This window comes from Haplochromis burtoni, unplaced genomic scaffold (assembly GCF_018398535.1).
Source record: "Haplochromis burtoni strain Fernald_Lab_line unplaced genomic scaffold, NCSU_Asbu1 Contig_100, whole genome shotgun sequence".
NCBI lineage: Eukaryota > Metazoa > Chordata > Actinopteri > Cichliformes > Cichlidae > Haplochromis > Haplochromis burtoni.
Genome location: NW_024582461.1, coordinates 880,500 through 904,328, shown reverse-complemented (window position 1 = coordinate 904,328; position 23,829 = coordinate 880,500). Strand labels below are relative to the sequence as shown.

The 23,829-nt window shown below is 38.9% G+C and overlaps 1 protein-coding gene across 1 annotated transcript in view; it reads left to right on the top strand.

Annotated features, from left to right (window-relative positions):
• Nucleotides 1–23,515, top strand: part of uba7 (ubiquitin-like modifier activating enzyme 7) — a 33,193-nt gene extending 9,678 nt beyond the window's left edge. The window contains exons 18-24 of the mRNA XM_042223053.1: nt 321–522; nt 612–700; nt 2,582–2,674; nt 4,244–4,435; nt 20,354–20,455; nt 21,595–21,677; nt 22,641–23,515. Coding sequence (XP_042078987.1) covers nt 321–522; nt 612–700; nt 2,582–2,674; nt 4,244–4,435; nt 20,354–20,455; nt 21,595–21,677; nt 22,641–22,773 — 894 coding nt within the window. The 3' untranslated portion in view covers nt 22,774–23,515. The remainder of the gene's footprint in view (nt 1–320; nt 523–611; nt 701–2,581; nt 2,675–4,243; nt 4,436–20,353; nt 20,456–21,594; nt 21,678–22,640) is intronic.
• The last annotated feature ends 314 nt before the right edge of the window (nt 23,516–23,829 follow it).

Here is a 23,829-nt window from a genome sequence, read left to right as displayed (position 1 = left end):
ATTGCAGAGAAGTGAAATAATGGAACTGTACTGTGCGTGTTTGCTAAGTAGAAGTTACTGCCACTCTATGCACAATATAGATGCGCATTTTTGGGAACACTGGAGAAATTATTGCAGCTATATATTCCATTAAGGGAAGTAATTGGTATTACTTTAACATTGTTCTGACTCTATTCTCCTTTTTTAATACGTTCCTTTCCACAGTTTCACCATGATGGCAGTGCTTCTGTAATAGACCGTGTTTAACTAGAATGTTAAATGTATTTTCCAAAACATTATATTTTCTTCTTCATCAAGACTATGTGATTGTTGTGTTGTAGACTACTCATATTGAGTACGTGATGGCTGGAGCTAATCTGTATGGGCAAATCTATGGGATCAAAGGGACAAGGGACTTGACCTCCATCAGAGGAATCTTAGAAAATATCCATGTGCCAGCTTTCACTCCCAAGTCCTCTGTGAAGATCCATGTTACTGACAAGGAGATGGAGGAGGAGAAAAAACGTGAATGCGATGATGCGGGTCAGTTAGTTCAATTTTTTTTATTGTTACCAACTCGCTTTCTTCCAGCATGTCTTATCTTTACATATTTTTCTCTTTCTCTGCCACAGAAAAGGTCAGACTTGAGGAGTTGAAAGGAAAGTTGACCTCGCCCTCTCTGAAGAGCTCAGCTCAGATGTACCCTATCGACTTTGAGAAGGTAGGGCAATAGGACAATGACACCTCTGCCTCAGACTTCAGAGAAGCTGCAGATAGTGACATCTTGATCTGAGCTGATTCAACAGTGGTTTTAGCAGGGTAGAGTTATATATTTTTAAACTGTCCCTCCTGCTTTCAAAAATTGTAGCAATATAATGATTATTGAGTCAGACAACTCAGATATAAAATGTGTACTTTTATGTGAGAACTGGTTTGCGGACTGTCAAACAGCATACACAGACTCCTGAAGGCAGACTTCCCTTAATAAAACATTGTCACTCTAGACATTAAGTTACGTTTTGCACTTGGCTGGCATTGTAAATATTCATAAAAGTTCATCTAATCTAGAAAGTTATTTAGGAGTGTAGACTAGATATAATCCCCAGTTCCCTAAGCAATCGTTTCCTTCCAATGTATTTCCTAAAAGTCAGTCACACCTTGGAGTAAAGCGATTTTCTTAATAGGACAGCACTTTCCCAGTGACAGTATCCCTAACACTCTATATTTTTCCTTGATATCCTCTGGGAAACATGGCCACAAAACACATTCAAATGAGGCAACCTCATGGTTTAAGATGCCAGCCATACACTTTGTTCCATTTGTTTTCTCCATTTCCTCTCGTCTTTCTGTACTTGTAAACTTTTGAATGCCAGGTAAAAATAATTTCAATAGTTTAGCTTTAACTACAAATGCATGAGAAGTTTAAAAATTAAGCAAACATTGGTGTTGCTGCGCATTGGCCAACTTGAAAAACAAAGTAAAACATCTTGGGTCCAGTTTCAAGTTTTGACTCCAGTTAGTAGCTTAATTAATAAATGATAAAATAAATGGAAAAAAAAGAACAGGCTCTAAATCAAATATAAATCTATATCCTCCAAGACTTAGTGTAACTATTAACTCAAAATCTGTTTAAATAAAAATTAACAGTTGTAAGCATAAAAAAGTTTTGCAGTAAATGAGCCATTTCCTTATAGCGCCATTATATTTGTTCAATTATTCCTCCCTACTGGAACTTTTTTCCTCAGCATCTGACATGTCCTGTTGGACAGGACTGGATCCTGTAATAAATGTAATAGCCAACATCTGGACACTGGGCATAACAAAGTCTTTTCTAAACGAGTTTACAATAAACTCTGCCCACAAAGTAGCTGTACCATATTACCCCATGAATAAGATACTGTTGCTCAACAAAAGGTAAAAGCAGGTCAAGATGCCGCTGCTGAGTGATAGAGATTGTTATTAAAAGAATTTAGAGAAGGTAAATGACTTTAAATGAGATTCTGATAACACATGCAATCAACCAAGAGAGGCTCTAATGAAGGTGCATGAGGTAAGTCAGCTAAATATCAAATGTTGTCTTGAATAAGAACAAGACTCCCAAACCCACTTCTCTTCATCTTTATCCCTCTGTGCCCTGGTCAGGCTGTGGATAGATGGAATGTGTGTAGGAGGGTTTCAAAGGCATCAGGTTGCCAGCTTGGAGCTTCCTCACAACCCCTAAAGCAAACCTGGAGTGACAGTCACCTCCTAGCTTTTGTAGAGCCGCACTAGCAGAGGCATGACCTCACTGGCCACGTCGATCACAACAGGAATCTGATTTCCACTGCTTTCTGACAGGGTACTAAGTCATATATCAGAGTGACTGAAGCGACATAACAACAAAGCAGGCAAAGCTCAAAGAGGGCACAGAGAATGACATCACTGAGTATGTCACTGGACGTGGACGTGGCTTTGAACTGTCCCACTAGCAATTTATAATGTTGTTAATACTGTTAAGCTGCCCTTCTGTTTTTTGTCATTATATGTAATTGCTGTTCATGGGTATTAAGCTTCATAGTGTTATATCTTAATTAAAAAATATTTAATGTTCCTACTCATACAGGATGATGACAGCAATTTCCACATGGACTACATTGTTGCTGCATCTAACCTGAGAGCAGAAAACTATGACATCCCTGCAGCTGATCGTCACAAGGTCAGTAATTGTATGTATACATAGTAAAAATAAAAGAAAAATATGGACAAAGATCTAAGAGATGAAGCTGAGCCGAGGGGCGAATGAGACAAAACAGACCTGCCGACTGCTCCCCCTCCCTGTAGGTCATGTTTTTCCTAGGTGCTGCACACACCTGCCCTAAAGCCACAAAAACAGACCCCTCACCTATTGTTCACAGAGCAGAACTAATCACGGCACTTTACCTGTCGCCTGGGAGGTGACACCTGAGCCAGGCCTTGTACCAGCTGCCACAGTGACATACACAGCCAAGACATGAACATGGATGGGGGGGGGAGTTACCCCTAGGAGATGGGGGACAAAACAGAGTTTGCCTTGTGTAATCAGACATTTCCACATTTTGCGTCTTGTTTGCAAATAACTTCTCCTTTAGTCACAATTTAACCAATACATAATAAACATACAGTATATCAGTAATGCAAGACCACATGAGGGCTAGACTCTAATATATTTGTAACTGTCAAAGGTAAAAATACTCATCATGCAACATCATCAGTATATTGTGTATATGTATGTATATACAGCTAGGTCCATGTTTTGATGGACTAAGATTTAGTTGCTTTGTCCACTCAGTTCTGGAAAAATGTGACTAAATCTGAGCAGAGAGTAAAGACCAGTACATTTCAGAAATCATCCTGCTGCTTCTGTCAGCAGTCACATCATTAATCATCAATAGTGGCCCGGATCCACTGGCATCCATCCCTACCCATGAAATAACCTAGCCTCCATCATGTGTGACAAGGTGGCATGCTCTGAATCATGAGCTGTTTCTCTCCTTCTCTATACTTTTGCCCTCCCATCACTCTGGAACAAGTTCATCTTTATGTCCATGTTTTTTTTTTCAGAACTGTGCAGGTTCTTTTAGATATTTTTCTGGCAAAGTTTAATCTGGTTTCTTGTACAACCTTGTACATTATAAAGTTTTTCTTTAAAATTTGTGATTGGTGTATTTTGCTTTCTTCATATTTTCAATTCAATTCAATTTTATTTATACAGCACCAAATCACAACAACAGTAGCCTCAAGACGCTTTATATTGTAAGGCAAAGACCCAACAATAATGCAATAAAGTGCCTCATATTAACCCTGGAGAACCCATGGGGTCAGAGCCGACCCCACTGGTTTTCTAGGGAAACCATGGGGTCAAATTTGACCCCATGGTTTCTCCAGGGTTAAAGTTGAAGTGAAAAGCTATAAAATACGAATTCAGAACTTTGAATCAACTTCAGATGTTATATCTGATTTATATGTCCATACGTAACAAGGGGACAGGTCTTAATTGACTGATAAGCCATGAAATTACTTGTAAACATACCTGTAACTAAAATAAAAGACAACTTCTAGTACTTCAGAACTAACAGAGTAAACAAATTAAGTTTCTTTCTACCAGTGAAATGTTGTAAAACACGAGTTTATATTTGTTGGATCACGTTAGGATTGTACTGAAAGTGACTGAAGATAACTGAAATATTTTCTTGCCACTACATGACACTGCGATGTGAAAGTGAACGTTCCACTGTCACCTTTGCAGAGTAAGCGCATTGCCGGAAGGATCATCCCTGCCATAGCCACCACGACAGCCGCGGTGGCAGGCCTCATGTGCCTGGAGCTGTATAAGCTGGTTCAGGGTCACCAAAAGATCAGCTCTTACCGCACGGCTTACATCAACCTGGCCGTCCAGTACTTTGTCATGTCCCAGCCGAGCCGGCCTCAGCAGTTTGAAGTGAGTAACAGCTCCATATGACCACAGCTTTATTTTAGTTATAGTGGTTTTAGGGAAGAGATCAATAAAGCTTTCAGTCACATATAGGACCTGAGTAAGGCACTTCATAAAGTCTGACAGACCCTTACTGTGTAACGTACTTTCATAATTTAAACCTGTCTATTTTGAGGATAAATCTGGTGGGTTCTTTGTAGATTCATGTCCTTCCTTTTTTAGTGGAAAGCATTAAGCCATGAATGAGTGCTCTCAGAGTAAAAACCCACTTTTGACCCTCAGTATCTTGAATATACTGTAAGCCCATTCTTTAACTAGCTCAGTATAATCCTTAGCATATTTCAGTGCAGGCAAGACATAAAACAGATCCATGCATGTTTGGACAAATTAAGTGAATTCAAAGCAACCCTATTCCCTGAAGCCAGTGTCCTTCTGGGCTCAGTACCACATGCTAGACACATTTAAGGTCAGGTTTGAGAGAATATCATGCCAATTAATTTTACAGCACTCTTACATCTCACTGTAGGTCATCTCTGGAGGTAATCAAATACTAGACTGGAATGCTCCAGCTTTCCCACTCAGGGCACTAAACCTCTGACAGGGTCAGTAGTTGGGGTAACTGTGTCCTGTGGGGCTTGAGGGTACTCTGAGACATTGTGGGTCTGGTTTCAGCTGTGGTTACAGGGGGAAATTCAGCCTCTGCATAAAACGCTGTCATGATGACAGAAGCAGCTGTGACTTTTGGAGGTTTGGAGGTTCCAGACGTGCCTTCTTCCTCTCTCCGTTCTTACAGTTGTTGCCTGTAAATTTGTTGATGTTTGCATATACTTTTCTATTTTTTCATGCCTTCTGAAATTTTCTTAGATGTATTAACATTTCCAAAGCAGCACGGGACACTGGATAGAGTCAGTCATTAAAATAATCAGTCACAGTGACAGAGTAGCTGACATTATCCCAGCCAGAAGGTTTATTCAAGTATTCAAGTACTGAATTGGACAGATGGGCAGACATTAAATTTTTCAGACGCAGGCTCTTTCTTCATGGGTTGAGGCTCTGGGTTTTAAGCTTTTGTTTATTCAACAGAGGACCCAAAGGAGACAGGACACCCACAGCCAGAACAGCATTTTTAGAGTTAAAGATAAATCCTATAGTAATACCGGAAGACATTCATATATCAGGAACACACATGCAATTATATGAGAAACAGAGAATGAGGGTTAGCTGCCAAACCTTCAGCCATATAATGTGGGACATAGTGCCAAAGAAAACATTTTGGTTTTTGTGATTACTTTAAATTCATAATTTATACCAAGCTTTGTAATTGATAGTCTCTCTTTATTTGTTTGTATTTACTCTTTCAATATGGCATCAATTCTAGTTTCTCATCCCTCTATTTATTGCAAAAATAGTTTGAATGTGCACATGTCATTATCATGAGTATATCAGCAACAACATATATTTTGACTAGTGGAAATAAATTGGATAATTTTATTTATGAGATTGTAATTGGCAAAGTTTTTATTAACCTTTTTAAGGGATCCTTATCACAACTGTTTATGTTATGGATTCATGAAAAGCCAATAATAATTTAACCTAAATATTGAAACAGATTTTGGCCTCAGATATCCAGTATGAGACTAACTTAATCACCCGGGGTCAAAGGTCCAGGGTGTCTATTCCTTTGTTGATATATAGATATTTTTTAACAAATTGATTCCCTGTAAACATCCCCTATGCATGAATGTGGTGTAGATATCATGTGACTAGTTAAAGAGATCACATAACATAAGATTTCTGAGTCCTGCAATCCTTGATTAACGCATTGATGTGCTGAAATAAATGAGTGTGGAAATATACATAAATGGTGTACATATAAATGATTTTAGATATTATAAATTAGACAACGACACAGAAGGCAAAGCCATTTCTTTTATATTCTCTTATCTCTCTAATCTAAGATTAGAGTTTTTGGGAGACAGCCTTTGAAGCAACTGCAGGCATGCAGCTGTTAAAAATCACTGATCAGACATGCAGTATTAAGGTCTCAGTTTACTTTTGCAATGGCTAAGACCTCTCCCCTTATGAGATCAGTCTCAGTTCATTAATATCAAGTAACAACAGTCACATCTTGCTGGTTGTGCAGGTGGGCCACCCAGTGTTGTTCCAAAGTGAGGTTAATGACATTACTCCATTGCTAGATTCTGGGCAGTCATCATAACTTTACCTGTAGTGCCACAGTTCTGATCGCCTAAGTCCTTATGGAAAATGTGTTTTTAATGTGGTCATACACAGCTGTCACTAAATAACCCTTTAACTTAGCTCTTAAACTAAAATAAATGCCTCCCAATGCCCCCATTGTCTTAATAATTTTCCAGGATTTCTTGCAGCTGTTTGGCGAAATATGAAAATTTCCTGGTATTTCCCTGCTGCTGTGCTCTGTATAGAGGTAGAGATATGTAAACAAGAGGTTTGTCCTTGTCTGCTCAACACTCTTTTGCGTAGCATTCCTCCCTATGTTATGTTTTTCAGTTGGGGAGACAAGGCCCAGACATCAAAGGCAGACCTAGAGTAACAAGTTCCTAAAACCTCTTTTACTAAAGGATCATAATATAATACAGCCATAGACTGCTGACTGTAATTAAAAGGTGCACATAGCCAACCATTAGTCCCATAAGTCCCACTGTGAAACCTCGAGCCAAGCATTTTGTGCATCGACAAAATGTATTGACATTTTTTTTAAACCAGACATGACGAGCAGCAGCAAGGTAGTTTTCACAAAGACTTCCATACAAGGAGACATTTTTGCAACCAAAGTAGTCTCTTTTTAGAGAAGCAGAAACATGTTTTTTATACTGTAAAAAATATGAGTTTTTCCATCTGTGTTCTGGTCCTAAAGCTGGCAGTGAACATGCCTGGTAAACACAAAATGTTTGCAGTTCCACAAAAATGGCAGAGTTGCTCACTAAAAAGGTCCCACTTTAGGTTCAGTCCTCCACCCAAGGACACTTGGCACACAGAGGAGCCAGGGATTGAAGGGCAAATACTCACACAACCCTTTCCACCAACTGAGCGACAGTTGTCCCATATAGTATAATCCATGCCAGCTCTCTCATTCAGTCAAATGTTGAATCAGCTCTGTGACTACCTCAGCTGCAAGTTTAAGGCCGCAGCAACAATGTCCTCTCTGTGCCCTTCACACAGAACAGTCAGCTGCAGCTGCAGACTATTTTCAAACATGCAGGGCCTAAAATGCCTGGAAATGTTTGCAAAAAATTTACGAAACGATAAAGACATGAAAAGCTTGTTGTTGCTTGTTGTTACCACCGCTATAGTCAGTCAGACAGTAATACATAGTAACTGCTGGCACCGTATTCATCTAATTATCACAGTGCTCGTAACTATCCACGTTACGGAAATAACTCTAGAGTGGACTGGCCTTTGCAATGACTTTATCTTCATCGCCTTTCCCAAGCTGTACAAAGCACATGGTTATTTTCGTTTTGAAGGAATAACCCACTGCTTTATATGGGGGGGTTCCTGTTTTTCTTTTTAATTTTACAAACCAAAGCCACCTTTACATTTCACCTTCAAGGTTACAGTGGGGAGAGTTTTAGGGGCCAAAAAAACCAACAGTGATTAACTAGCTGTACTCTACCAACTCAGTGCCTCGCAAGTGGAGCATTAAGAGATCAGTACTTCCCTCAATAGTTGGTGAGGCCAAAACAGATTTACTTGAACAAAACTTAAAAAAAAATCATGTTGTCCAATGCATTGTTTGTAAACATATCAAACATAGTAAGTATATTTGAATAATCAGTAGTAATAATAATTCTGCTTCCTAGGGACAAAAAAAAAATCTAATTAAAACTATGTACTCTTTGTTTCTAGTTGGACTCATTAAATGAGATTTTCTGGTACTAAGTCATTAAAGGACATTTCAAGAGCAGCAAAGATTGATGAGTGCAGCTGTAACTGAGCTGCAGCCTCACTAAAATGCAGAGAAACATCACCTGAGGCAGGCAGAGGAGGACATGTTTCAGCTGTGTGTTAAATATCTCAATCTTCAACCCCTGTAGCACCTTGCCAACGCTCTATCAGAGTACGCTGTCTTTACTTGTCTGCTAGGATGCCTGGTAGTTGTGTTCCATGGAAATACTCCGTCTTACATGCCTGTGCACACATCCTCCACACTCTACTCCTAACTTTGTGCCCTTTCACGCTTCCTCGGTGCCCCACTTCCCCACTTTGCCCTTTCAGTCTCTAATTGAATTAGCAGAGTTGGAGGCAAGACTCTGGAGGCGCTCGTCGGTCAATGGTCACACCGCTTCTTTGTTAATTATCTGCAGAAATGATGGTTATTTCCTGCCTTCACAGGAAGCAGTGCATTGAAACCAGATTTCCCAAAGAACTCTATGTAATCTTGCTGTCGGCAGAGAATCAGGAGGAGGCAAGGATTTTATGTCCATCTGCTCCAGTCTCTGTTTCTAATAAACCTTTTAGTCACAACTTACTTCTTTGTTTGGATTTAAAAATCTGAAAAAAGGAAGACTGTTTAAATTTGCTGAGTAGACATTGTGTCTGTTTATTTTTTTATTTTTTTAAATGTAGAAAAGAAAACCCACGGCCAACTGATTTGTGATTTGAGCGTAATTGAAAGTCACACATCTGTCACACAAATAACAGGGAATGGCTTAAAGACAGAACAAGAACAACAAAGGAGGAGATTTGCCTCACATGTGGTTAAATATGTGTTGGTCTCCTTGGACTGTGCCAGTAAAGAAATGGGGTGAATATGATCCAAGGCCTTCTGGATTCCCAGAGGAGTGCAGAGGCCATTGTGCAGTTTGTAACTCAAGACCCAGACATGAATAGTGCTTGTGGGATAATGAGTAATCTGTGATCAACATATGCGGCTTGTGCCTTCTGTTGTTTTCCACGGTTTATTTGGAGGCAGTATTGTTTTGGTAGAATGCTGTTAAGTCAGATGTTTTCTCTACTGCATTGTACTGTTATTGTTGTGCGTTAGTTCCCCGTCTATCTTCTCTTTCCCTTTTGTGTCATCAACAACGATATTGTGTCTTTGCACTGGTTGTTTATTTATGTAGCAACAGACGCAGATCAGATCAGACTGGATATAGCAGATCCAGAACATTGTTAAACACAGACTGTAGGAGGTAATAAAAGTCGCTACCCAGATCTTTTATTTAGCACAGTGTGCGGTACAGCTCAAAACTCACAAAACTCCATTTATTCAAACTGATAAGCCACCAGTGCTCGATCTAGCTAAATTATCCTCAGTAGTATTTTTCTCTTCCATACATTTTTAATACAGGGGCAATATGGCAGCTGCAATTCAACTAATTGTGTTCAAGTGTGTGTCGAAACTGCTGCGTCACTGGCCTTGATCTCCACCTTTCCTGTAGGATTTCAAAAACTCAGAATCTTTGAAAAGGTTGTGAATTGCTCATTGTCCACTCAAACTCTTCTGTGCAAATATTAAATTGTTTTGGATTTTAAATTGCAAATGTAGAGGACAGAATGCATGACTTTCTACGTGAAATGCAGCATAGAATTGTCTTCTTACGATTTTTAAAGTCCTTCACATATGAGTGATAAGCTGTTAATTAGACATAACACAGTTTAATAAAACAAGTTTCTGGGTTCAAATCCAGGCTTGGGGCTCTCTGTGTGGATTTTACATGTTCTCCCTGTGCTTTAGTGGGTTCTGTCCAGGTGCTCTTGTTCCAAAACATGCATGAGTTAGGTTAACTAGAGATTCTAAATTGGGCGTGATTTTGAGAATGGGTGCTTGTCTGTCTCTCTGTGTTAGCCCTTCAACAATTTGATGATCTGTCAAGCTGCCTCTACAAGCATTTTGTGTCCTGCATGTCAGAACTATCAGCAGATTCATGCTGGAGGACCTGAGGGGCTACATTGGGTAATGCACAGTGAGACTTATATACTGGGGTAAGATCACGAAGTTCTTTTAAAACAAGTAAGATTATTTTAAATATGGAAACTGACAGGCAGCCAGTTTAAAGACTACTACGGTGTAATGTGCTTTCTCTTTCGGGTCCTAGTAAGCAGTTTGGCTGCCAAGTTCTGAATAACAGATACTAGAATACATTGTATTGTATACAATACATTGTTTGATATAGAGAGATCAAATACCACTAGAGTAATCAGGCATACTAGATATAAAAGCATACCAGATATGAAAGCGTATGAACGTGTATCAGTTTCTCTGCATCACTCAGAGAGAGAAAAGGACGTAATTTAGCAGCAATGCTCAGAAAAACTGCAAAAAAAACATCAAGAAAAAAACCAAGACCTAAATATCAGACTTTACAGGCCTCACTTGGTCATTTTTATATTTCACAACAGTGCAACTAGAAGAAGATGAAAACAGTATGGTTTGTTTGGAAGGGTTGCCAGAAGAAAGCATCTTCTCTCTTAAAAGAACATGGCATTACGACTAAGGTTTGCAAAGTTGCATCTGAACAAACTCCAAGACATCTGGAACAATGTACTTTTGATAGACAAGACCAAAGTGGATATGCTTGGTCATAATGCACAGTCCCATGTTTGGCAAGAACCAAACACAGCATATCAGCACAAACACCTCAAACCAACTGTCAAGTATATCAGCACAAACACCTCAAACCAAATGTCAAGCACGGTGGTGGAGGTGTGATGATTTGGGGTTGTGTTGCAGCCACAGGATGTGGGCACCTTGCTGTCATTGAGTCAACCATGAACTCCTCTATATAACAAAGTGCTCTAGAGTCAAATCTGAGACCATCTGTCTGACAGCTAAAGCTTGGCTGAAACTGGGTCATGAAAGCCATCTATAAATGAATGACTGCAAACCTCAAAGAACTGAAGTAATGTTGTAAAGATGAGTGGGTTAATATTCCTTCAACGAAATGTGTGAGACCGATAAAGTCATATAGAAAACAGTTGCTTGTGCTGCTAAAAGTGATTCTACACCTATTGAGTCCTCTGAAAACTGGAAAACTTCACGTGACTGTAAATGTTAAAAAGTAGCAGCCTGAAAATCGATCCCTGAGGCGCCCCACTGTTTTCATTTATACGTTTGAGCAATATTAATATATATTCTCACAAATTATTTTATACAAAAATCCATCATGAAAACAGAAAAATATTACAGTATTTGTCTTTATCCCTTTCTCCCATACTTCTTGGTAATCCATTTTTCCCATGTTCCAACTTCTGTTGGAAACTCTTTAAAGTACCAATACTGGTTGGAAATGACTCAAGATGAGTGCAGGTTTCTACACTTTTCATGAGGTTGTGAGTTTTTAAAATTTACCCATCAATTCACATCCTTCTTTTTCTTTCTTTACCTTAATTGAACACAAGAAACCTCAAGAAAAAGCTAAGTTTAACTTAGATAACACTGAATGAGACCATATCCCACGTTTCCCACGTAATTAGTGGGCGTCTGCATGGCCCATTATCTGTAACATTTTGAAACCAGTGATTTGACATTTAAACCCACTTTTTCATGCATCTTCCAGTGTAGCCATTCAGAACGACTATAAACACATCTGAATCCTAACATGGTCAGACAGCATGTCTTGAGTACTTATTACTAAGCCATTCCCTCTTATTACGTCATAAACAAAATGTTATAGTAAGGTCACAGGTGGCACATAAGTGGTTTTCCAAATTTTCACCTACTAATGATATCACGTACTACCTACTAATGAAAATAAGAAGTGTCTGACTGATTCAGATCGTGATTACTCAGTTGAAAGCTAACTAAAATAGATGAAAGAGGCTTTGTAATGGCCTAGTCTTCCAGTTGGTCGGGGATTACCAAAATGGTTATAATTCATACTACAAAGGAGTAAATGTCTATACCAAAAATTAGGAAATCCATCCAGCATTTGACTTAAAAACATACATGACAAACACCTGACAGTTTGAGAAGAATTAGGATTAAGACTCAAAGGACATTGCATGTGATATTGGAGCCAGTGGGGCTTACAGGATTGAGCAAATTACCAATATTCTAAAAGGAAATTACTGGTGCCGTGGGTTCAATTCCAACATCGGATAAGAGGGAGACGCTTATTTAATGTCATCAAGAGCTGAATGTCATATTGATCTATAAATATCAATACCTTGTTCCAGTAGCCAATACATGAAAACGTTGCATCATTACATACAGCATCACATCATGTAACCAAAGAGCATGACCTTTGATTTCTAAAGCTCAGATCAATGTTACAAATAAATACGTAGCAACAAAGGGCATGTTGATCACAGAGCCCAGGGCTGTATGCTGTTATTGAACTGATCCCTGTGATTTGCAGAGAGCTGTGTCCCATTACATGCCTCATACCAATAGTAAACATCGTGTTAGTTACCATATTATTCACAGAGTACGTTCATACATGTGTCTTTGCCTGTATGTTCATAGTAGGTAATGCAGTATTAAGTGCAAGACATCAAGAAATGGCAAAACTGAAATGTGCAGAAAGAAATTTGCACTTATTCCAAATGGAAGAAAATTATAATGCATATGCATGTCTCACAATCAGATGCATCCCTGTAAGGCATTTTAATTATAATCCATTGCTTTATAAGTGGGAATCCATCAAACATCTGGTGTTTGAGTGTGTGTACAGGCTCCAGCACGTCAGTGGCCCATTTGTAAGGGTTTTATTGACTTAGTGCTTCTGCCCCAGGTCATTTTCAGTCAGGTGGAGTGCTGTTATCTTCTCATTGAAAGACAGTCACATTGAGATTCTGTTTGCTGTTTTACACGTCAATGGAAGCCTTTTCAAAGCTTCTCACTGCTTTTAGTCTGTGTGTCAAACTCTGCACTCTCCTGAGAAGAGTCTGATCGCTGCTCCTACCCCCGCTCTGCCTTCACCGCCTTCACCATTTGTACCTCACAAGTTAGCTGTCAAAAAGGGACCTAAATTTAAAAAATAAAAAGGATCTTTAATACTAATGGAGCTTTAAAAAATATGCATGGGAATTGCATCAGGCTGGCATCCTTGTCTTCTCTCTGGGGTATGATAATTGCAGAGGATTGGATAGAACAGTTGGAGGTCCCAGCCATCTGCTTCTTCACTGCAGCCTAAAGAAGAGTGGTGATCAATAGTGGTCAAGTAGCAGATGACACTTCCAATCGAACAAAGGGCATATTTTACATAACAGTACTGTTGTCCCACTAAGGAAAACAGGAAAACAAACAAAACTGTTTCTGATGTAACATTTTTTTAAAGTTACTCTTTCAGTTTACACTAAATCTGGAACCATGTGGCATTAAAGTGATCATGGACTGTTTGGCCTTGATTAGATAGCACACCAAAGGCTTATCTTTCAGTCTTAAATGCTAAAATGGACTGAAGGAGATTGGTTTTCTGGTTTCATAGAAACATTGTATAAACAAGCCTTAGTGGAAGAATTTCCACTTTACAACTGAGTTTTTAGTTTTTAATGTTATTATATGATTGGTCATGTGTCATTTCAGTCATTTTGTCATTTGGTTTTGTGCTATAAGAATAATCTACTGAAAGATGCTGCCTATTTTCACTATTTTAAGTCTCACACGTGCTCACTGGTCATACAATAATGACTGTATGTTTGTATTTATGTTTGTGTCTCATCCTGGATGAATGGACCAATCTCGTTGAAACTTTCTATAGTGAGCATCAACATCTATATGGCGTATACAGATATTTTATAAAAAATACTACAGTCCCATGTATTTGTACATTTGACAGTTCAATTGAGCATTTGTATTTAGTAATTTAGTGCCGTTTGTTTAGTTTGTGCACATTCTTAGTTTGATACGATATGTATTTTAACGGTCAGCGAAAATTTTCAAGCATCATCAAAGTAGGCCACTATAAAAACGTAAAGTCTAGAAAAAAGTGCTGCAGAGCAAACAACAACAATGTAGAGATAAGAAAAGGAAGTCTGAATGATCATCATCATGTCAAGAGACAGTTTATGAAGCAACACATTGGATATTAGTTGATCTTTAATAAAATACTATATATTGATATGATATTAATATTTATATTGTTCAATATATGACATTTAAGAAAATTGCTATATTATTACAGTCAGGATTGTTCTGGTAAATTTACCAGTATATATATCTGAGCTAACACCAAAGCCCCGCATGTAGAGCTGGGTGTTAGCTAGCATCACTGAATGATTTTTACATTTTCAAGAAAATGCATTTTACCTAATCTTAAAATTTAACTTCCAGTCTACCAGAAAAGACCTATGATATGACTAGGGATGGGTATCGTTTAGGTTTTATCCGATACCAGTACCAAACCGGTACTTTTGAAACGGTGCTGGTGCTTAAATGGTGCTCGAACCGGTGCTTAAAGAATGGAGAACACATACTTTGTCCAAAAACCTCTCATGTTTAGCTGTTTTTTTGTAAAAAAAGGTAACAATGTTAGCCTTTTCTGCAGCTATAGGGGATTTATGGCATCACTCTTGGCTGGAAGCAGTGCTTAAACAATGGAAAAAACACAAACTTTGTCCAAAAACCTCTCATGTTTAACTGTTTCCACTTTTTCTTTGGTCATTTTAGCCTTTTTGGCCAGGGTGAAGGGAGTATCTGCCATCAAACAACAAGACAGCCGCATGTAACTACGACGGCGTTTGCTAGTTCACCTTACGTGCATTAATGTAATAACGTGGATAGCCTACTCAACGTAAATTACACACGAACAACATGAAGCTACTCATGCAGAGAAGAACGGCTGCTGCTGCCATCAGCATCCGTCATCATTTCTGCTACGCTGGCAGGGATAGGGACCAGGACTCTCCTTTTCGGGTTTTTGGGGGATGTTGCTAATTCCACGTCCGATAACAGGCACCACACCCACAGTAGATGTGCTCGGTGTGAGGTCTCGCAGCAAGCTATCAAATACGGCGCATTTCTCGGCTTTTAACAAAATGCTATACGTCACCAGGTGTTTCATCAGATTCGAGGTGTTACCTCTTTTGGACAGTATCACCTTAAAGCACTTGTTGCAGGCTGCTGAGTTTGCATCTTTTGCTGTGAAGTACAGCCAGACTTTTGACCACTTCGCCTTGGACATTTTTAATCTGTAGCTCTGCTCTAAAAGAACGTAAGTACCTGGGCCCGCCTACTACGCTTGCAAAGGTAAAATGATTGGCTAGAATCCAAAGTGTATGACATCTCAGGGAAAAAATCACCGAAATAAAGCACCGAAATGTGTGCTGCTTTTCAGTCTGGTTACTACCGTTTGTGTCAGAACCGGTGCCATTATGGCACCGGATACCGGTACCCATCCCTAGGTGACCTATATGACCTATGATCTAAATAATGGTTATTATGAATTTCATATAGCTGAAATCTTCTTATTTCAGCTGGTCCCTTTAGCTAAGGACACAGCAGATTTTATCCCTAGCATCCTCCTATGTTACACTAAACCTCTATATTGCTTCCTTCACTGCATCTATAAACCTTCTCTGAAATCTTCCTCTTTCCTTCCTGCCTGGCAACTCCATCTTCAACATCTTTTGTCCAACATATCCACTATACCTCCTCTGCACATGCCCAAACCATCTCAGTTTTGCCCCTTTAGGCTTTTTCCAAACTGCTTAGCCTGAGCTATCCCTATATCCTATGATTTCTAATTCAATTCCAATAAAAGTCTTAGCATCTTCACCTCCACCTCTCCAGACCATACATCATAGAAGACCTCAATACCATCTTGTAAACCTTACCCTTCACCCTTCTTGCTATCCTTTTGTCACAAATCATCCTTGACAAAAACAAAAAAACAAATATATGCTTAAACTGCAGTCAATATCACATTCAGTAATCATCAGCAGTGGAGAGCAATTTGACCTTCAGGTTCATTTAAGAATGTATCTAGAACATTGGATCTTATTGAAATGCTACCAGAATGTCTGTAAAAGGAAAGCTACAAGAAGCTTAAAGAGATCAAGATGAAAATGTGATCTAAAGAGACCACACAGATCCTCCATCTGCCTCCTCTAAAGCTCTCTTTGAGGGCTTCTAAAGGAAAATAGATGCCTTTGAAGAAACAGGCCTCAAGCCTCAATGGGTTGTAAAAATATTTCCACTGTTGGGATTCTTGCCAGCAAGTGAAGCTGAGACAGGAGCGTGCCTGTGCAGAAGTGGTTCTTGTGCAGGCTGAAAGTAGGAGGGCTTATCAAAGTTTTCATACTGGTCTCTGGTCGCTTCCTGTCTCCGAAAGTGCTCATTGTCTCAAAGGGCAAGATTGAAATAGACATTATGAACAACACATTATGATATTTCTTCAAATGCTTGGTTCTGTTCACAATAACCAGCAAAAATGGGCTTCAGTTAGATTGGGATTCATTTTACCTCCTTATCAGGTTCATGAGCTAAACTTCCTCAGACTGCACTCCTGCTCTCATATCTGTAGATGGAGGCATCTATTTTTGGGCTCCATCAATCAATTGCATATGTTATCACAAAAGACTGTATTGTGTATCATGTCATATGTTGTTAACAGCCCTGTTAACAGTGACTAAAACCAAAACATGTAATCTAGAAAACAAGCAAACAAAATAGAAAAAGAAAACACTCATTTGTGTCCAGTGATATTAAGCCTTTGATTGTTGGGTCAGATTTTGGAAATCTTGGTCTACTTTTGTGGGGGGTTTTGTCCTTTTTAAAGAGTCAAATACTGTGCTGACTCACTTGAAATAACACTTTGTGAGCCAGGTCCTTCTGACCTTTTCATGTCAGTCTGCAAAGTGTACGCACAGAAAAGTAGCTCCCATTCACTTTGAGATGGCTTTTAATTTCCCACTTGCTTACATGTATTGCTAAAAGGTCATTTTTGTCTGTAGGCCATATTGATGTCAGTACTCACCTATGTTTATGTGATAATACACATTTATATCTTATGGAATCAGCTGATTACATTTAATATTATTAAGGGGGTGAGGATTTATATATTGTGTGTGTGTTTTTTAATCCCACGTTCAGTGTGTGTATGATTTTGGCACTGTATATGGCCTGTTTTCACATAGATAAAATACTGTCTGTCAGGAAGAGAAGGGGGGATCACTGGGCTTCCTGTCAACAAGAGGAAGCAGCCTGCACGTTTGGCTGTTAATGTCAGATGTTGGGGAACTTCATATCTGAACGCGCACGGAGAGAGAATTTACATCATGCATTGTAGTTAATTATGGAGAAGTCACAAACACTGATGGAGTATTTGAGAAAAGCTTCATTTCATTAAACCAAAAACAACCTCACAGACTGTTTGAAGGGCTCTGTAGAGTGAGAATGAAAAGCAGGGGGAGGACAGATCAGAGCCAGAAATATTACACATGAAGCAAGTCTGGTTTTGTTCTGGAAAAAATGTTTCTTTCAAGTTTTATGGGGAGGTTTGAAGCTCTTTATAATAAAAAGACTATAGAGCAGATGAAAAAAAATTATATACTGTATTTTCACCATATTTTCATCAATTTGAATTTATGTCCCTCAGGCTGATGAAATAGCTATTTGCTTCGTTCTCATCTTCTGAAGTTAGACTGTACACAACAGCTTAATTTGTACCACATACAACAATAGACACACAGCAGTAAACCTAAAAGCACACTTATAGCCAGTATTGAATCCTTAATAAAGTGGTTTTTGAGGTTCGACAACCTGATACTCAACTACAAGTCTCAACTGAATATGTGCAGCTGTGATAAACCACCAAGCAACACTTGGGAGGAATTTGTCATTTGCACTATTCTCAACATAACAGGAGGGCTGTCAGACAGTAATTCTAAACTCTAACCTCAAGATGACCTTTCCCAGCTTTTATAGTATATACACTATCCACTATAAGTGCATGCAGTTTAATTATAACCACTTCAGAAGTGCAGGTAAAAGTCTCTTAACAGTGTCCCCAGTCTGGCAGTTTAAGACAAAAACAATTACTTTCTGATCCACATTTCGTTTGGTTCCCTAGAAAGAACTGTTTTGTGGGGGCATTTTTGTTTTTATTGCGGAAGTTCCATGACAGAAAGATACTGCATTTGTGCTTGTGGGAAACCGTTTGTAATTGTTTCCAGCGGCCTGTTAGTTTCCAGCATTCTCGTTTATTTTTTCACTCCTGTTGTACTGTGAATAGTTGACGTCACCATGGTAGCTGATTGGCTTTTAGTTCCCCCCCAGAGTTGGGTGACAGACTTGCGAGAGAGGAAAGGAGGAGTGGGAATGAAAATAGACTGCATGCCTGCTTTGCATTGTGTATAAAGAGCAACTGCACACAAAAGCATAGGTACACTGAAAACACACGATCTACTTTACAGTCCAACAGTGATGTTGCATGTGCAAGGTCATAAAATAATCCTCTTTTCTTAGATGTGTTCAGGTTCTAGTTCTTGTTCTTTCCGTGGATAGTTTAGGATTGTACTAACAATTGATGCTAGTCACACGTTAACATAAGCTGACATGTCCACCCTTATGATGCACATCTTGCAAACGAAATGCAAGAAAGCATTTTAACTGCTCAAATAGAGTAGAAAAGTATTTAACTATTAGTCCATTTACAAAAGTGTGCTTTGTCTGAAAACTGGGACAAAGGACATCGACATCACGTCCAGTGAGACTTGGGTAAAAGTATGTCTCGAGTGTGTCTCCATAGCCTCAAACCTCATAAGTGGTGGGAGTTGTAAGGGCTAGTCAAAAAGTTCCCCTTGGCTGCTGAAGCAGAGATAATTGGACCCAGGTTCAGCCAGAGTTTTGGTATTCTCAGCTCGAGCCAACTTTTGATCTTCACAACTTCTCCTAGCAGACAGCGTCTGTATGTGAGCAGAGTCGACTGACTACGTGACATGTTTAGACTTAATTTCTGCACGTGAGGATTTCTGATCCATTTCCACCAAGTGATGTTTTTTTCCCTTAGATCTTGCATATGTGGATTATCATGTTTAGGGTACGCATATAGCGCCAAGTGATGAACAATAGGTCCAGTGGCAAATGCATTGTTTATGCTTACAAGGGTTTAATTAATCTGTCTCAATGTGCAAAGTCAAAGATTAATCCTATTGACCTTATAAATAACTTAATTTACAATCTGATCCCATGAGAAAGCGAGGGGTTTGAAGGCAGTGCCTTTTGTTTTTGGCCTCTGTTGTATTGTAGGCTGTAAAATTAAAATCAGATCAATCATTTCACTTTGGCCACTGCTCAATATAATGATATAATACCAGCAAAACTATTAAAATTCCAATTTGTTTTAGTTTATTGTCTTAAGTGCCAATTAACTCAACCTTAATGTGGCCATTTAAGGACATTTGGAAAGGTTGCCGATCAAATTGTGCAAATATACCTTGAATATCCTTAAGGCACGGTCCTTACAGTGGAAATAAGAAGAGTTCAAACAATGGATGTCTTTATACTTAGACTCAAAAACTTCAGGAAATTGAGAAAGAAAATAGTCCCTCAGATTTAAAATGTCAACAAAGTGAAGTACAATCTAGCAGTCTGTGGAGAAATTCCCATGTTGTTTCTCTTGCAACACATTTATATTCACACAGATTTTTTAGATTTATTTTTTACTTTTATAAAGATGCAAACACACAACATCACATGGATGAATGTAGATTCTACTGGTGCAGATCATAAACTGTGAAGTTTCAAAGATGTAACTTGAGAAAAGTGCCCTTCATCGTATATGAGGAAGAAGCTTCTTGACCTTAGTGTGGCCGGTTCTAGAGTGCTGATTGTTCTCAGCTGCTCTACCAATGAAAAATGCAGTCTCTCTGTCTTTGAGCATGCAGGACTCTTGTTATGGACTTAACCATTTTCTGCACATCCCTCACAGCAAGCAGTACTTTGTCTGTCATCTTTGTCCGTGTGAGTGTTGCTGTATGTAATATGTCTATCATCAGGTTGCAGGAAAGAAATTCAGCCTGTGGGATGACTTCCTCGTTGAGGGCAGAAGAAGTGGTCAGCAGGAAATGACCTTGGAGGATCTGTTCCAGTGTATCAGGGTATGGCCTTCTTATTTCTTTCAGCAAGGAAACACACTTTCTTCACAGCGGGTGCTGCTGCATGATTTTTTTTATTAACCTTTCCACCCCTCTACACAACGTCCATTATATATCCAGTATAACCTGACTTGCTATTTTACACTTACCCTCTCAGAGAAATAAAAATTACAGTGAATAAGCATTAGAGAATAAAAATCTTCTTGCTATTGAAATTTGTAGTGGGTTAAAGACTGGCTTTGATAAGTAAACAGGTAATTGCTCCTTTTATTACTAAAACAATACTTTTGAAAATAAGATCTACAAATTCATGCAGTGAACAGTTTAACTGAAAAGCTTGTCATAACTGTTGCATTTTCCTGTTTCTGCACTGTTTTTGCCACAGTTTTTGTACCTTTTAAGTCCTCTCAGCAGTTCAGATTAGAGCTGTGCTTTGGTTGAAGGCAACTTTGACACTGTTGTACTTTAACCACGGTCTGGGTTGTCCATCTTATCACCAGTAACAAAAGACAAGAGCAGCACATGATACTGAATTCAGTCCTCTACTGTGAGGAATGGCAAGCCGTTTAATTTCAGGATGTCACTTCCATCCCAGATAGAGTGGTACAGCTGACTGTTGACCTGAATGTCGTATCCTAGAATGCAGTGATGGAAAACCCATCCTTAACATCCCATTGTAACTCTTCCTGTTTTTAGTGCGATCTTTATTACTTTTCTACACTGTACATTTGATCTCTGAGTCACTGTCTTCATCATACGTATGAGATATGTTTGTTTCAACCAGAACATCCGAGCACAGCACACCCAGCCTATTTGTTAGGTGCTTGCAATCTTGCTCTGAACAGACATTTGGTTTATTGATGGTATTGAATTTATGTTTTCTGAGGAAGCAAAGGGAAAATAAATTGGCACGTCTTCTCAGTGCTCCAGTTGTTTCTTTTAACCTTTTAACCACTGGGTTTCCTTAGTTTGCTTGTGGAGTTTTCTGAACTGCTGCAGACTTACAGCTCTGCAGACTGGTGTCCTTGCAGAAGGACATCAGTCTTTGTTACTGCGTGCACTCTATCTGTGTTTACTGTCATGGCTAATGTGCTTATTATACTGTACTGCAGATTTAATCTTGACTATTTGTCTTTGTGCAGGAAAAGTGCAACTTGAATGTCTGCAGTCTTTTCTATGGGAATTCTGTCTTATTCAATGGACACAAAGAGAGGCTGAAGAAGAGGTATGTCTTAAAACACAGATACAGTACAAACTGCCCATCACTACCTTTACGTGACCTTTGCTGCACATATAAACAGTCACAATAAGCAACAGTCTCCTGTTTGTTTAGAGCCTAATGAGGTGTTTCCTCCTAGCCGGTGAGGAGAGAGCATGTTGACACACTAACACGCATCACTAAACACAGATGACTGAAACTCCTCCTCGGGTTTCCTTCTGTTTGTTGAGGAAAGACGTTAAAGAATAAAATGAGCGTGACATTCTTTTTCTGCGTTTTAGAAGAAGCTATGGTATTTGACCCATTCAATGCTGCAGCAAATTAAAGGCATGTTTCATTAGCTCCAGGGTGTTTGAAATAAATCAGATGACTCGTGCTGCAAACTCTCCTTATCAGTTAAATAAAGACCCTGCAGGATTTTTCGATTCCTTGAAGAGAGTAGGAGGGAAATGTAATAAATCACTTTTCACCTCCAAACTTTATAGGCAATGGCTCACTGGGTAAACTGAAACATTCGATTATTAGTCCCGTCTGCCAAAATAATATTGTGAGTACTGGAAGCTCAAGTCTCTGGGGAGCTGGTGTTGTTGTTATGATTAGGTTAACCCACAGGGAGAGAGAGGTGCAGACTGCGGGCCATGTGGACAGCAGACCATACAAGATAAATGTCCTCTGGAGTATTCACTTCCTGTGCAGTCACCCTGTCCAGAGCTTGGACCAGTGAAAAGGGAACATAAAACCTTGGACAATGCATTTGTTATTGGGGTTAATTTTCTTCTATCTGCTAGTTATTAGTTATGTTTAAGATTTTTCATGCAATGTAAAGCCATATGGAGATATATACTACAAAAGAGGTATTAGTAGGAGCACCTGATTAATAGTGAGAATATGCTGTTGTTCAACACAAACTTTGATTTCCACATTATTATTTAGAATAGCTTATGATTTATTTATTTTATTTTTTTGCAGGGTGTCTGATGTAGTGAAGGAGGTAACAAAGGAAGACATCCCTCCACATAAGAAGATGCTGGAATTAATCCCGTCATTTTCTGAAGACGAGGACTGCGAGTCAGTCCCAACGATCAGATACCTTTACTTGTGATACCATCGGCACAGTTTCAGTACATATGAGTTTCATGGATCTGCTGCTGTGTAACAAGGGGAATTCTCAGGATCTAACATTTAAAAATGAACAGATTTTATTACCCGAGCTTGATATTTGAATGATTTTCTTCTGCGTTTTTATTCCTCGTGTTTTTAAATTATTGAAATGGCATGATTTTTGTTAGACTGCATTCTTTGTTGTGTTAATGATCTATGTTTAAAAAACACTGATATATCGATTTATAAATCATTTTACCGAAAATGAGGAATCTTGGCAAACTGCACTCTTTTACCTAAAGTTTTGAGAAGTTGTGAAGTTGCAAAGACATACATGATAGATCTCGCACTACTGGGCCAGTGTTGGTAATTTGGCTTAAGTTAAGGTCATGCTGTGCACAGTGTTTGTGGATACGGAAGATATACTGCCATATGTTCAGAGTGGAGAAGCCAAAGTCATTTAGCAGGATTTCATCTGTCCTCAGCATGCTTCTGTACATTCCCCGCCCCTTTCTGCAGATTTCTGCAGTTTCACTCCACACCCTCACATTAACAGGCTGACATTATTAGCACGCTCTTGATGCTCTTGTCTGAATTTGATTTATATAAAGTGAATCAGCTCTGTAATTTTCTCTGCAACTACTTAATATATGTCTTCAACTTTACCTTGTAATTTGCATGATGATGCAATTTGCGATTACATTCAGTTGGAACAATAAAATGCCTCTTTGAGGAACAAGTTATTTCTGTGTATTTCATGAACAGACTTCAGTTCCCCATCATTTAAAATGTTCTTTCTCTGCTGGTATTGTGCATGCAGTACTGTGCAAGTCTCTTGAGCCACCTCGCATTTCTTTATATATATTGTTTCCGAGGAGCCAGATGTTCTTCAAATTTTCAAAGTTGCCTTGAGTAATAGTTCTTCAGGCTTTCTGAAGAGTTTTTAATTGGACATTGGATGCCTTTAACTCATTTTTAATTTTGTCCTTGACTGTTTTAATCCACATTACACTAATATATGACCTATTTCAGCATAAAAAGGCACCTAACTCAATGG